This window comes from Cinclus cinclus, chromosome 29, assembly GCF_963662255.1.
Source record: "Cinclus cinclus chromosome 29, bCinCin1.1, whole genome shotgun sequence".
Lineage (NCBI taxonomy): Eukaryota > Metazoa > Chordata > Aves > Passeriformes > Cinclidae > Cinclus > Cinclus cinclus.
The window spans coordinates 1839069-1854624 of record NC_085074.1 but is presented as its reverse complement, the minus strand read 5'-3'; the positions used below and the strand labels follow the sequence as shown (position 1 = coordinate 1854624).

At 48.6% G+C, this 15556-nt stretch overlaps 1 protein-coding gene across 1 annotated transcript in view; it reads left to right on the top strand.

Moving 5' to 3' along the window:
• The first annotated feature begins 487 nt into the window (after window positions 1-487).
• Window positions 488-15556, top strand: part of LRRTM4 (leucine rich repeat transmembrane neuronal 4) — a 190183-nt gene continuing 175114 nt past the window's right edge. The window contains exons 1-2 of the mRNA XM_062510461.1: window positions 488-568; window positions 650-2233. Of these exons, the coding sequence (XP_062366445.1) occupies window positions 488-568; window positions 650-2233 (1665 nt within the window). The remainder of the gene's footprint in view (window positions 569-649; window positions 2234-15556) is intronic.

Below are 15556 nucleotides of genomic sequence, written 5' to 3'. Positions count from 1 at the left end.
TGTTTCTCTGCATCTATTTCTGTATTTTAGGTACATAAAACCCATGAGTTTTACTTAAACCTACTCTTAAACCTGAGTTAAGAGTAACCTTAACCTTAAACTTTAAAACACTAAGTGCAAAAAGTAAAACCTTTGCTTAGTGCCTCATTTTACAATAAATACACGTTATAAAGATGGACCAAACTTCAGGAGAAGTAGATCTCCCTCTTCCTGGGGTAGTCTGGGGGGGATTGCGCTTGCAGTTGCTCTCCTTGAGGAACACATTGAGCAGCACGTACGAGCAGAAGCTCTGGCTCATTTCCTCTCCAGCACTATGGAGCATCCAGCACAGTGACTTGACAAATACGATTATTGTTCAAACCTCGGCACGGAGCGCTGAGGACACCCCAGCTCCTCGCAGAGCCGGGGGACAGGGGCACGGCCAGGAGGGAGCAGGCTCCCGGCGCTCCTGGGGGACCGTGATCCCCACCGAGGGAGTCTGGTGGCGATGGGGGCAGCAAAGACGGCCAGGCAGGCTCTCCAAGGACGGCGATTTGCACCACAAAGGCTCGAGGCAGGAGGAGAATGGGTTGTCTCCCAAATCCCCCCTGCTCGGCTCAGGCTGCCCCCGAGCCCCCAGTGACGCGTGATCTGCTCATTGATCTGCAAGGTTTTCCAACGGCCCTTTTTCCTTTCGGATGTTGCAGGTTTCCATGTAATCAAGCAGCGGGGAGGCTCCAGGGTGCTGCTGGGGCTGCTTCCCCTGGCGCTGCTGTTGGGGCTGGCGGGTGCCCAGCGTGCCTGCCCCAAGAACTGCCGCTGCGATGGCAAGATCGTGTACTGCGAGTCGCACGCCTTCCGAGACATCCCCCACAACATCTCCGGCGGCTCCCAGGGCTTGTCCCTGCGCTACAACAGCATCCAGAAGCTCAAATCCCACCAGTTCGCCGGCCTCAATCAGCTCATATGGCTGTACCTGGACCACAACTACATCAGCTCCGTGGATGAGGACGCCTTCCAGGGGATCCGCCGGCTGAAGGAGTTGATCCTGAGCTCCAACAAAATCACCCACCTGCACAACAAGACCTTCCACCCTGTGCCCAACCTCCGCAACCTGGACCTGTCCTACAACAAGCTGCAGGTGCTGCAGGCGGAGCAGTTCAAGGGCCTCCGCAAGCTCCTGATCCTGCACCTGAGGTCCAACTCGCTGAAAACCGTCCCCATCCGCGTGTTCCAGGACTGCCGCAACCTTGACTTCCTGGATCTGGGCTACAACCGCCTGCGGAGCTTGTCCCGCAACGCCTTTGCCGGTCTTTTGAAGTTGACAGAGCTCCACTTGGAGCACAACCAGTTTTCTAAGATCAATTTTGCCCACTTCCCGCGGCTCTTCAACCTCCGCTCCATTTACTTGCAGTGGAATAGGATCCGCTCCATCAGCCAGGGGTTGACGTGGACCTGGAGTTCCTTGCACAACTTGGATTTATCGGGCAATGACATCGCAGGGGTAGAGCCCGGCACCTTCCAGTGCCTGCCCAACCTGCAAAAGCTGAACCTGGATTCCAACAAACTCACCAACATCTCCCAGGAGACCATCAACACGTGGATCTCGCTCATCTCCATCACTCTGTCCGGGAATATGTGGGAATGTACTCGAAGCATTTGCCCCCTGTTTAATTGGCTTAAGAATTTCAAGGGAAATAAGGAGAGCACCATGATCTGTGCAGGCCCCAAACACATCCAGGGCGAGAAGGTGAGCGACGCTGTGGAAACCTATAACATCTGTGCCGAAATCCAGGTGGTGGCTACTGAAAGGTCCTACCAGGCTCCCAAAACCCCCCAGAGACCCGTGTTCATCCCCAAACCCACCGTTTCCAAACTGGAAAGCCACCAGCCGACATCTGCAATGCCAAGCCCTTCCGCAGACATCCCGACGCCCGCGGTGGAGCCGGAATACGAGCACGTGTCCTTCCACAAGATCATCGCGGGGAGCGTGGCCCTCTTCCTCTCCGTGGCCATGATCCTGCTGGTCATCTACGTGTCCTGGAAGCGTTATCCCGCCAGCATGAAGCAGCTCCAGCAGCACACGCTCATGAAGAGGCGCAGGAAAAAGGCCCGGGAGTCGGAGAGGCAAATGAACTCCCCTTTGCAGGAATATTACGTGGACTACAAGCCAACAAACTCTGAGACCATGGATGTATCCGTTAATGGATCTGGGCCCTGCACCTACACCATCTCTGGCTCCAGGGAATGCGAGGTATGAACCATGATCCTCCTAAAACCATTTCAGCTGCTGGGAAGGAGAGGTAAATGTTCGAAGCTCTTGAGGTATCTCTAAATATTAGAAAGATTATGGAGATTTTGTTCTTTTTTTTTTTTTTTTCCTTCTTTGGGCTTTGCTCTGTAGAAGGTTGTCTCACATTAAATGACAACAGGCAGGGAAGGGATGGTGATTATTTTGAATAATTAAGACTTATTAAAAAAGCGATTAAGTTGGAGTCAACAACTGTGATAAAGGCATCTGGAGTGTTGTTCTCCTCCTGCTTGCACCCATTTGATGAGCTGTGGCTACAGGAGAATCCTATTTTTAATGGACTGGTAGATACAGAGGAGCTTAAGAGCCTTTTCTGGTTTAAAACTAAATATGGAAACCTCTTTTCTCCAGACTCCACATCAAATCTTGAGGGGTTTATAGCCCATTTAATGATAATGCCAAAGATTTCCTGCATTTTTGATCTGGTTCAGGAGCAAACCAGGGGACAACAGGACTGCAGCAGGATCCTGGAGTGGTTTTCCTGGAGCAGCAGGAGCACAGAGGCTCCTCTGGACTCGAGCCTTTGTCAAACAGCACATTTGCAAATATCTGGGTTGGGAAAAGGGGATTCTTGGAGGGTTTAATTTCATTTCAGTGATCAGTGGAGGCTTAGACAGCCCTGTTGGAGTTGATTTCCACAATCTTCAGGCCGTGTCAGGATTTGAGGATTTGGCCCAGCAACATGGGAAACACAGTCAGGAAAAGCTCTCAGCACTCCGCTTCTGCTGTCCAGCTTTGTGAGGAAATTCCAAATAGTTTTGTTGCTCTCCTGCCCATGACTCCACTGCTGTGGATGCAGGGGACGGGTTTGCTTGGAATGCTGCTGCTTGTTTAGAGCTGGCAAAGGAGGATTTGCACAATTCTACTGCAGTCCTGGTCACTTAATCCTGCTTGTGATGCACACCAGGTGGGCTTTGCTTCCCTGGTTGTGGATATTCTGCCTGAGAGTGTTTCCTGTGCCTGTTGGAGTTTATTCCCACCCCTTTGTGCAGGGTGGGGTTGGCTTTGGGAATTCTGAGCCCTGGCTTTGGCACCCAGGTGCTGTGGGAAGTGTGGTGAAGATGAGCAGAGTGGGATCTGCATTTCTGGGATCTGGATTGTTCCAAAGCCAATGTTTTCACTCTCTGACAATGGGGCACCTTCGAGAGCTTTCATACTTGGCACCTGAAATCCCCAGATGGTTTTGGACTGGGGAGTTAAGGGGAAGGAAGAAGGATGCAGTGGTTTGGGGTTGCTTTCTCTGGAGCAGTGCTGTGTTCAGAACAGAAAACCTCCTGCCATGTCCCTGTCACGGCTCCAGGAAAACACAGAATGAAGGTGTGCAGTTTGTTTTGTTCAGTGGTACCAGCACAAGTGCAAAATGAGTGATGTTCAAGTTCTTTTGAATTTCCCCTGGCTGTCACAAAGAGCATTAATCTGGCCCAGAAGGCTCTGCCCCATTCACACTCAGGTTTAACGGCACTGAGGTTTCATTAGCTTGACTAAAACGTTGTTTAATTTACTCCATGGTGGTAAACAGATGAATGTGCTCATCACCACTGAGCATCCAGGTAATGACACCATCATCCCTAATGCATTTTGGATCACAGAAGATAGGGATGATGTTTGGGAGACTGGAATTTGGATAATTTGGATTACAGCAGGTAATTACAAGGTCCAAGAGGTGCAGTGCAGTGTAATCCCCCCAGGTGGCCGTGGTTGTTACACACAGCACTGGGTTCCAGGTGCTGTGGCAGCACCAGAACGGTTTCATTTGGGTTCAATTAAACTGATGACAACTCTGCAGGACTGAGGGGGGGTTTGTGGTCCCCTTGGGTGTAAATCAGCCTGTGCAGGATGCCCCAGAGCTGTGTCTGACAGGTCACTCTGTGTTCGTGTCATTACTGAACATCCAGTGCCTCTTTGCACACTGTTAGAGACTGATAAATAATAGAGAATAATAAAGACTTCAGGAGATGGAAAGCAGATCATTGAAGGCACATGTAGCAACCCAAAGCCCCCACTGAAATTCTGTCTTCAGCTTGGATTTGACATTCTGCGTCTCCATAGCTACAAGGTTCCACTTGTAAAAGGAGAGATATTCACTGTACAGCACTTAAAAAATGGTAAAAAAAGAACCCTTGTAGAGTCTTCAGCAGTGGAAAGGGTTTGTGTTTGGTGAAAAAAATAGGAAATGGGACCTCTCTTTATTTCCCAATTTACCTGGACTTGTGGAAAACTACTGTTTTGTGCAGGTGTGATGCAGCTCAGGCCCATCCTCCACCGGGGCTGCCTGGCTCATTCCCTGTGCTCAGCCTGAGGTTTCTCCCAAAAAAAGGAGCCCTCAGACGGGAGACGAGTGCCTGGATACCTGTGTGAGGGCAGGCAGGCTCCAGGACTCGATGCCTAGCACTTGATGGATTTTATTTCTTTTAGCAAGATTTTCCAAAGCATTGTCTGCTCTGGTGTTCACCCCGCCCCGTGCCTGGGGGCAGCTGAGGGTCCACAAATGGCGTGGTTTTGGGAAAAGGCGATGGATCAGTTCCACCTGAACTGGGAAAGGAAGGAGATGCCAAATCAGACCTGCTGTGGGTGGTGGGGTGGTTTTTGAGGTCAGGTGAGCAGAGCTGGCACCTTCCCAGGAATCATTTTGGGTGTTGAAGCCTCCAGCTCATCTCATCCATAAACCACTGCTTTTCCATAGCAGAACTGGCCTGAGAATAATGTGCCCAGGTATTTCCACGGGTTCTTTTCCCCACAACAGCTCCAGGGACGGTGTTCTTTTAAAATTCCATGAGGTTTTGAGCATTCAGCAGAGACCCACGGGTGAGAGCTGCCCTGGAGCAGGGCAGGTGCAGCTGTGCTTTGTGGGGCTGCATTTCCCAGTCCCTGCTTCAGGAATTATTCCTTGTGCTGGGGAGAGAGAGCCAAAGGCACACTGGCTGCAAACGGGAGCGACTTTGGCAGCAGTGGGATTATAATCACTGACACCTGGCCTGTGCTCATCTCTTTAGTCTCTTGGCAAGGCTTGCTAAAATAACTGGATGCTCCTGATTTTGGCTCTGGCCATCCAGTTAGCAGAGCGCTGCTCCCTCAGCCTGGGATTTGCTTTGTGCATCTCCCTCCCTCTCACTTTCCCATTTATTTGTACATTTGCTGGAGACCTGGAAGCTGTAAAAAGAGATTTCATGAAGCCAGCTATGGTATTCTGTATTTCATGCATATCACACTCACAGAATATCTGGGAATGGTTCGCGGGGAAGGTGTTGTGGGGAGAAGGAAAGTGTTTGCATCTTCTGGAAGGTCATTGCTGTCCCCTTTCCCAGGCTGGCAGGGACAAAACAAACAGCAGGCAGACAGGTGAACAGCTTTTTTTGTGTGAACTGAGCACTGTGAGGTCGCTTTTTACACCTCTCCTTCTCCATGTCTGGCCATGCCCTGTGGATAAACAGCCACCTGTTCACACACAGGGACACGGGAGTGAAAACAGGGCTGGTTGTCACTTGTGTTCACAGGTTTTAAATCAGACACACACAGTTGCCTTCAGCTGGAATTCTGCTCCTTCCCCCCTTTCCATTAGGAAGGAGTTACATTGAAAAAGGAATTAAACATATGCAGGCTTGGTGGGCTGCTGCAGACCTTCTGAGCCTAACTTAGAGGGAAGTGTTGGCATGCTGTTTGTATTATTTAGTTATTTAACATCATGGTGCTGCTTGGAGGAAGAAGCAAAGAGGACAGACCAGAATAGTTTCCATCTCCAGAGAGGGTTTATGTTCTGCAACTCCACATTAAAAGGGGTGCCCTGGGGGCTCAGCCTGAGCTCAGGGGGTGTTGTGACCTCATGGGAGAGATCACTCAAGGACTGCCTGAATTTTACATTTTTAAAACTCTTTTAAGAGCAGCGGTTGCATTTCCTTTGGTCATCAGCCTTAGGGGTTTGTCAGAAATGCTGAGCAAGGACCCCATGGCTGAGGTGTGAGTCCATCAGAGGAGGAACTGGGGAATCCATCAGCTTGAGGGAATGGGAAGGGAGTGATCCCACAGGTGGGACATTGCAAAGAGGAGGGAGGAGAATGGGAGCAGGAATTTCATTAACCCTCTGTGCTCTCTGCAGGGCCAAAGCACCCGGGGTTTCTTTCCAGTGACCATTCTGGGACACAGAAGCACTGTTATCTGAATTTTCTGCTTCTTCTTTGCTGTGGCTCCTTCTGTCCTCTCTTCATCCAGCCCTCTGTGACTCTGGAACCCAAATTTGTGTTGGGCTCTAAACTGAGGGTGAATCAACCCAAGGCAAGCCCTGGGTTTGTATGGAGAGAGTCAGGACAGGGGAAGGTGACAGTGCTGCACCTCAGAGCTCTGCCCCTGGGAGGAACAGCTCAGAAGGGACCCTGAAAAGGCACATTTTAGAAATCATCGAATCATAAAATGGTTTGGGTAGAAGGAACCTTTCAGATCACCCTGGGCCACCCCCTGCCATGGGCAGGGACACCTTCCACAGCCCTGCATTGCTCCAAGACCCAGCCTGGCCTTGGACATTCCAGGGATGGGGCAGTTTTTGCCTCTCCGAGTCTTGATTTGCCCTTGGCATCGCAAATATAACCCCAGCCAAAGAGGAGCTGTGCTGGAGAGGCACCAGTGATGTAACAAGAAATGCACAGGGGCAAAATTTCCCTGGGCTCAGCACTTGTAAAGTGTGAGAGTTCCCAAAGATGTTCCCAAAATTGACTGGCCGTGTTTCCGGCGGAGCTGAGCCAGCTGTGCCTCCTGCAGCAATTGAGGGCTGCAAATTTGGAAAGGAAATGCAGGAGGATGTGGAACACTTCTGAAACTCTTACTCGGTGCTTCCTCTGGTGCCTGGCTGAGAGAGGAGCTCATCAGGAATTTGGGCTTGGGATGGAGGTGCTGCTGAGACCTTGGAAGAGATGCAGAGCTCAGAGGCAAAGGAAGAAGTTGAACCCACCTCTCCCAAATTGTCCTGAGCTTGGGAACGTCCCTAAGCAGATTCCAGGCATTGCATTTGTTCCATTAGGCCTTGTCCTGAGGCTGACAGCTCATTAACAGAGTTCTGTAACTGCACTGTGGATTCCCAGCCTCAGGCACAATGTCCAGCTGGGATCTTCCTCCCTCTGCTTCCTCTTCACCTTTTTTCCTACTTCCACAAATGTTGCCATTTTCCAGAACCTTCGTGGTTTAAGTTGTGCCCCGTGAGGGTGCTCAAATGGAGAGGCTGCTGCACTGAATAGCTTTGCACAAGAGAGGAGGACATTTGTTATTCCTGTTATATTCCTGGTGAGGGATTCCTGCACTCCTGGACTTGTGACAGATGCCCTTTTCCCTCTCCATCTCCCTTTTCCTTGCTCTTCCCTCTTCCCCTGCCTTTGCTCGCACTCTGTGATGTGCTGCCAGTGTTTTGAGGAGGAGAAAGGAATAGATCATGGTGGAACTCATGCCAGCAGGGACAGCAAGCACGGAACTGGGGAAGGAACCTGTTCAATTGTAGGTTTTAATTTTGAACACACACAAAATGCAAGACACAGGCTGGGAGGGGTAAACAATTTTATTGGGCAGTGTCCTGCTGCTGTAAATGTTCCTGAGACTCTCCTGGATAACAGAGCTGACCTGAGTCTGGATGTTGGGAAATTTCCCTGAAATCCAGTGGCTGCAGTGGCACAGAGCAGGCTGGGGATAACCAGGGCTGTGTTCATGGCTTGCTCTGCTCCTGGACACTCCTTTGGACCACCTGTCCCTGGCAGAAGACACCTACAGGTTCCAGATCCCTTGGGATTGTGGTTCAGACCCTGGAGAAGCTCCTGGCGCCATTGGAATTCTGTCTCTCCTGGTGGGAACTGCCAGCACTGGGGCGTGTTCATCCCTCCATCCTGTTATCCGTGGTGTAAACAATGCGACATGAGAAATGTGTGTGAGAATTCCATGTTTACAGCACTCCCAGTACCCCGGGACTGCCACTCCCAGGCAGGAATTCCAGCCCTGAACACAGACGGGCTGCAGAAACCTCTGACACTGCTCAGCTTTTATCACCTCTGCCCCTTGTGCAGCCAAATGAGCTCAGATCACCTCTGGATTTTCCCACCCCCGCTCAAAGACGAGCGGATCAGTCCTGAGGAGTTTCCAGGGAGTTGTCAGCTGTGTCCCAAGCTGCAGAATTCTGCTTTGTCCGAGCTGTGGGACACAGGGAAGGGATGACATGAGAGGCTGTTGGCAACGTTGGCTTCCTGGCCTGGAGGATTTGTTTTGCCTTTGCCTTTTTAATTTACAAGGAAATAGGAATCTCTTCCTGGCAGATGGATCAGTCATGGTGTTGTCGTGAGCAATGGATTGGGAATTCCAAGAAGAAGAAGGAAGGGAAGGCCAGAAATTGCAACCCAGGATCTGGGAATCCTTAGGCAATACCCTGGTTTTGGGTGCTCCAGCTCTCAGCCCAGGGATGGAACAGTTCAGCCCAAGGTTAGACCTTAGGTTAGACCCAACTCCAGGGCTCCAGGCCAAGGAAGGACCTGCTTGGCACTGAGTGCAAGCTCCAAGGTGTCCATGGGGAAGGTCAGGCTCCCTCTCCATGTCTTGCACTCCCATCCACCCAAACCTCATTTTTCCAGGCTTTTCCAACGTGCTGAGGGTGTCCTTGATGAAGAGACTTGAGTTGTGTGGTTGTGCTCGTTCTAAGTCAGTTCTCATTAAAAATCAGCTTCTCCTTCTGTGTGATGGCCTCTGGAAGCCCTGCTGGTTCCTCCCTGCTCCCATCCTTCACTGCCACAGCCTTTTGGATTATCTCTGGGCCGTGATGGATGCTTTAAAAGGAACCAACAAGGCCATCAAATTCCTGCCCCGGTTCAACCAGCATTTGTTAATGTTCTAAATCATCTTGGGCCTGAAATGTGCTGCTTCTTAAATTTAGAACGATGTGATTGCCTAAAGCCTCTCCATGTGTTAATTAAATCATCATAATTGTGGTTTCTGGAGACTGACAGGTTATAAATAGTTTTCCTTCTCCCCCTCTTGCAATAATTGGTGGGAATGACAGGAGAACCAGCCATTGTTTAACTGTGCTTCTGACACTGCTCTTCCCGTTCCAACCCCATTTCTCTGCCACTTGATTGTCCTGAAATAATCAGCAGTGTCATCCTCAAAGGCTGCTTAATTGCCAGGCACTTCTCACATTACTGGACAAGGAGAGAAGTGCTTTTCATCATTATCCCTTTAATTTAGCAGGATGGGAGGTCAGGAGCTCCAAGGGTCAGGGCAGAGGTTCCGTGTCCACACTCTGACAGGACATTCTGAATAAACACTGGCATATTTTACTCATCATTTTACCTCCATCTATCCTAGATTTTGTGGAAATAGAAGCCTTGGTGCTCTGAACATCTGAACGTGCAATGGTTTGGGTTGGAAAGGATCTGAAAGCCCATCCAGTGCCACCTCTGCCATGGGCAGGGACACCTCCCACTGCCCCAGGGTGCTCCAAGCCCCGTCCAGCCTGACCTTGGACACTTCCAGGGATCCAGGGGCAGCCACAACTTCTCTGGGAATTCCATCCCACCCCTCCTCACCCTCCTAGAGAGGAATTTATTTCTAAGATCCCATTCAACCCTTCAGTTCAAAGCCACTAAAGGCAGTTTAAATCACCTGGGCAGGTTCAGCTTTGCTGTGCAGTCACTGGAAAAAGGCAGAACAAAAGGTGGGACCACACCTGGTCTGGAAACAAATCCCAGCTACAGTTCAGAGGATGGAAAAGAAAATGCTACAAACACTGAAGCTGACCAAGACTTTGTACCCATCTCTGTGCTCCACTTCTGATCTTTCCCAGAAGAAAGATCTCTTTCCCTTCAGAGCAGCCTGTCTGGAGCGTGTGGGAATGAGGCAGGAAGGATGGGAATGGGAACACCCTCCTCCCGGCATTGTGCACCATCCCACTGGGCAGTTCGGCTCTGCTCCCCTTTCATGGGGGTCTGCAGCTCTTCACAGCTCTAATTTGCAGAAGAACCTCAGGCTAGAGCTTGGTCTGCTGCTCTGGATCCTCCTTCCTCTTCCAGTTATCCAAGGAAACCACACCAGTTCCTTGAGCTCGGCGTGCTGGGACGTGTCCTGCTGATCGGCACAACCCAGGGCTCTGCAGGACTCAAGGATGTGCACGCTGTGGAGTCACAAAGGTTGGAAATTGGAATGGAATTGCTTGGGTTGGAAAAACTCTCTTAAATCATCGAGTCCACTGCCAAGGCCTCCACTGACCACGTCCTCATGGATTTTAAACCTCACTACGGATGCGGACTCCACCACTGCCTTAGTTCAATGCCTGAAAACTCTTTTGGGGAAGAAATTCCCCCAATATCCAACTTTCCTTCCTCTTGGTGCAACCTGAGGCTGTTACCTCATGATGGTGAAAGTTTCTCCACTCAAACTCAACCCTTCTTTCCAAGACTGAAGGATGTCCCTCTGTGCTGTGAATTTGGCAAGCAGGGAATGAGGCTGCAGGATTTGGGAACTGTTGTAAACTCTGCTGTAATTTATTGAGAGCAGGCAAAGATCTCTTCATCACAAACTGTTGCACTTCAAAAGAAGGAAGCAAAGCAAGGTCACGTTGACTTTCATTAGAACCTGAGCATTGAAACCAGTCCCTGAACCTTTGAAAATCCCTCCTGTCTCGCTGTCCCTGCCCTCCCCTCCACTTACTGGGGTGCCCTGCCTTTCACTGCTGCCTCAGTGGGGGCTCTGGAACAGGGTTGGGGTTTGGCTGCTGCTGCAGCATGAAAGGGAAGAGCTTTGTCTGGAGCCTCCAGGGCCTCCAGCCGCGCCTGTTTTGTTCCTGCCTTAAAAGCCAGTCTGGAGAGCTCTGCTTTGTCTTGGCGAGGCATTAGCACAAGGCTGTTTAGTGCTTTTAAAACTCTATCCTATATTCAGATGCAACGGAGACTGACTTACAGCCACTCAGGTGCTGCCTCGTCCCCAGAGTGAAATCGAACTATTTCAATGGAAATTTCGCAGCCATTTCTTCCCCCAGAGTTATAATTTTCTTTCTCAGAGCCTCTAAATCACACGTTAGGCTTCTGGCTTTAAAAGCCACATCAATGTCACTTGTGAAGGCAAATGAAGGCAGAGCGTGGTTTCTCTGCAGTGGGAACACAAATTGTACAAATCAGGAAAGGAAGGAGCCCACTGGCGATTTTGAATTATGAGAAATTTTTATTTGAAAACAAAATCTATGTGTATTTCCTTTGGTGCCGTTGCTTTGTTGAATGTATTAAAGGTCCCAGTGTGTATAAATTCCTCAACAATCTGAGGAATTGATTAACCTCTCTCTATTTATGATTAGCTCCCAAATTTATTCTATTAATTCTCAAGAGCGAGGTCTGAGCACCGTTGTTTTGCTGTAAAAGGTGAGGGACTGGAATTAATGCCGCCTCAATGAGTTTTCCATGGAGCTGATAAAGAAGAAGAAGGAAGAAGTTTCATATTTCCCTGGTATTTTGTCCTGAGTCTCAAAAATGTATCGGTGTAGTGAAGGTGTCCCTGCCCATGGCAGGGCAGTGGCACTGGATGGGCTTAAAAGTCCTTCCCAACCCAAACCATTCCAGGATTTTCTGATTCTACCGAAAAAATGAAGTGGGGCAGAGGCACTTCCCCACCTGTTTTGCCACCTTGACTATCAAGGGCCACCCAACCTGACAAATTCTGCTGTTTTCACCACCAGCAATTTCTCTGCACTAAAAGGTGCCTCCAGAGAGTCACTTGAGGACTCACAGAGCAAACTCCACTTCCCCGATAATTTGTTCCAAAGGTTAATAACCTCCACAGCACGAAGTAACTTGTCCAGCTGCTAAAATCATTCCTTTCTCCAGCGTGCCATTAAGCTCATCTGGGAGGAGGATGAATCTGGGGTTTAATTCGTGGCTCAGGAGAGCTGTGTGTGCTCCCCATGGCCACAAACCCATGTGGAGATTTGCATGTGGGAACAGCCCTGTTCCCGCCCCTCAAAGAAATCCCATTTCAATGGAATTGTTCCAGGAAAAATGATATTTATCCCTGCTGCTGATAAGAAATTTCTAGCTCTACTTCTCCTGCTCCTTTCATCCGGTTTTTACTCAGTCCATGACTCGGTCCTGCCTTGCTCTGTGTGGGAGCAAAAAAAATGAAATTTCAAATTAGCAAACCAAAAGCACTAGAGAGCTATTCCCAGGTTTTCCCTTCATGGCCTTGCTCTTCCAGCCCTCTTAGACCAAAAGAAGGAACCCTTTGTGAGCCCATGACATCTCCACGTTTCTCTCCATGGAGCCCTGACCATAATCTTGAGGGGATAGCATTAAAAGTGTGGATGTTTTTTTCCATGCTATGAAATATCACTGCAGGACAAATACCATTTAAAGTGGTGCAATCCAAGTTCCCATTAAGTTGGAAATCACCAAGAGCCTCGTGCCTGCATAAATCACTGCAAACCAAGCTCAGTATCCTGTTGTTGCATCTTCAGATTGGTGGGAACTCTGGAAGTTGTTTCCCTTCTCATTCAGAGCAGTTTAACAAATTATTAAATATCAGCTGTCCAAAAGCAGCCTGAAGAAAAGACTTTGTCACCACCCAGACCCCAAATGTGGAATTTTGTGGGGTTTTTTTCCCCTACACGGAATTTTGTGGTTTTGTTTTTAGCGTGCTGCTCCAGTGGGGATGTAATGACGATGATGATGGTGATGATTTAACACCAAGTCCATAAAAAAACAGCCTCTGGAAGGATCAAGTTTACTCTGGAATAAATAAATTCAAGAGCTTCTGTAAACTTAGGATTTTGGCAGTTGAGTGAGGGAAAAATGAAGGCGTTTGAAGAAGACCCCAAGCCTGTCCTGTCCCGCAGAATTAACAAATTCCTGGTTACGGGGAGTTCACTAAAGATCCTTAAGGAGTCCAGCAATTGCTCCAGTTTTATTTTCCCCTTTAATCTGGGATGAGAAACAGCTGAAGGTGAAGTTGACATCCGGAGACTGAAGGGATTTATTGTCACTGTAGGCCAACAAAAAGACATCTCTTGTGAGCATCTTGTTTTTAAAACATCTCTTTTTTTCCAGAAACATCCTGGGCTTTTGACACCCCCATTAAAACTCAAACCTGCAAACTGGAAGGAGTTTGTTCCCAGGAAAACCCAACCAGCCACATTCCTGGAGTGTTCCCATGGCTGGATGCTCCCTGTGGATGATTTCTGACTAGGAAATTATTTTGGAGTTTTTTTGGGGATTTTTTTTTCACTTTCAATGAATCCATAGCAGTTTCAGCCAGGGCTGCTGAAGAGGGAGCTGGGTATGCTGAGTTCTCTCTGCCTCCTTCCTTCCAACTGTGGATAAAATTCCTTCTCCTGCTGCCACTTGGGGATGGATCCTTCAGAGACAGAACATTTCTATAAAAGAAATCTTCACCTGAAATCTACCTTTTACTTTGAGCTAGAACAGCAGGTTAAATCACCACTAAAGAGAAAAAAACAAGATCCAAAAGGGGGAAGAAATATTATTCCCTTTGAAAATGTGTCAGGTTAAAAAAATGGAACAGATTTGTCTTCATTCCCAGCAAGTGTTAAATCCCTCTTTCACCGGGGGGGGGGGGGGGGGTGGGGTGGTGGCAGGACAGGTTTAATCTTTAATATTCAAAAAAAGGAAAAGTCTTTGAGTGATTTAACTATTCCATGTTCACTATTTTAAGTAATTGTCACTATTAACCCAAATTAACAGCATCCAACTAAATTCAAGTCAAAGGAAATAAAAGAAATTATAAACAAAACCCATACAAACCCCATAACCTTTCCCCTACCTCTTTTTTTTTTTTTTTTTTTTTTTTGTAATTGTATAGTTTTTTCAGTCCACCTCTGGCTGGTTTTTTTCATCCTGACCTGGTGGCCAGGTAAGACAAAGTAGGGGCTGGCCTCAATTCAAACTTACAGCAGCAATTAATTAGTGGCTGTGTGTACATTTTGTAAGTGGTTTAAGAAGCACTGGTTAAACATTGATGAATTTTAAAGCAGGATAAGCACATAAATAAGAGGTCACATGTGATTTCTGATCATTTCTTACAGCGTGTATTAATTTTTTATTAATTCTGGAGAGCTGTTTACGAACTGCCTGGCACCAGCTGCAGTCAGAAAGTAAATAAAGGTCTCAGAATAGGAAGGAGAACTCCACAGAAACACTTCCCTCCTCCAGGGGCATCAGGATGAACCATTCAGGGAACAAAACACGGGTGGAGCCGTTCCCAGGGGATGATGAGACTGAAAGTGGGGACTGTGGGACCTCTGGGCCCACAACAGCTGGGAGCTGCTGTTCAAAACTGTCTCGTTTGGGATGCTTTATGTTATTCCAGACTTTTTTTAAACACAGCAGTGGTGTGGTTTTAGTTACCTTGAGGTCAGAACTCAAGGGGATTTCTGCACATGAACACAGACTTGCCTTACTAGGAGTTGTAAAGTTACTCTTTGGAGCACCTTCAGACCGAGGAGATTTCCTTGATCCTGAAAGGAGAAGAGAGGTTGGAGTGACAGCTTGGGCTGTCAGAGCCTCAGGCCAGTGCAAACCACGCTGAAACCCCTGGGCACCTCGTTGTTCTTTGCACAAAACCGTGGCAGAATTTGTGAATCTGCAGAACCTGGAGCCACTGCAAACCCATCGTTCCTGTCCCAGGTGGAACAAACCCTCCGGGGTGTTTCCTTCTGGAGTTATCCCCAAATTCCCAGCTATGAGTGGCTGAGTTCCAGGGGGCTGTGTCAGGATGTGCTGCTCCCAGATAACATGCACCACTTGTCCTGTGAATTCCAGAGTCTTTAAAAACCTTCCAAAAACAGGAATATATATTAAAAAAATTCCTCTTTTCTCTCTGTTTTCCTTCCCTGGATGGCTCCTGATGCACTGGGATCCCACAGGGAGCCCTGCTCACAACCAGGTGTCCCTGGGCATCAGCTCTGCCTTTGTTTCAGAGCTCTGCAATATTTCCCTTCTTCCAGGTGGGCATTTTCTCTCTCCTCTCCTTGTGCTGATTATGTGGATGTAAGGATTGCTTTGTTTCCTTTGGAAAGCCTTTGCTTGGGACTATTTCATCCTCAGCTTGGAAGCAGACAGCAGCAGGAACATCAAACAGAGCTCTCTGTGCCACCTGTCTCCCTGCCAATAGGCAATTCTCATCTTTTTATTTAATGTATTTCCATCCCTTCATCCATTTGATGCTTTATCTGAAGCTTTTCCATCCTCCCTCCCCCTCTGTTCCATTGGCAGGGATTTTTTCCCCACCTCTGAGCCTCAGCTGATTCCT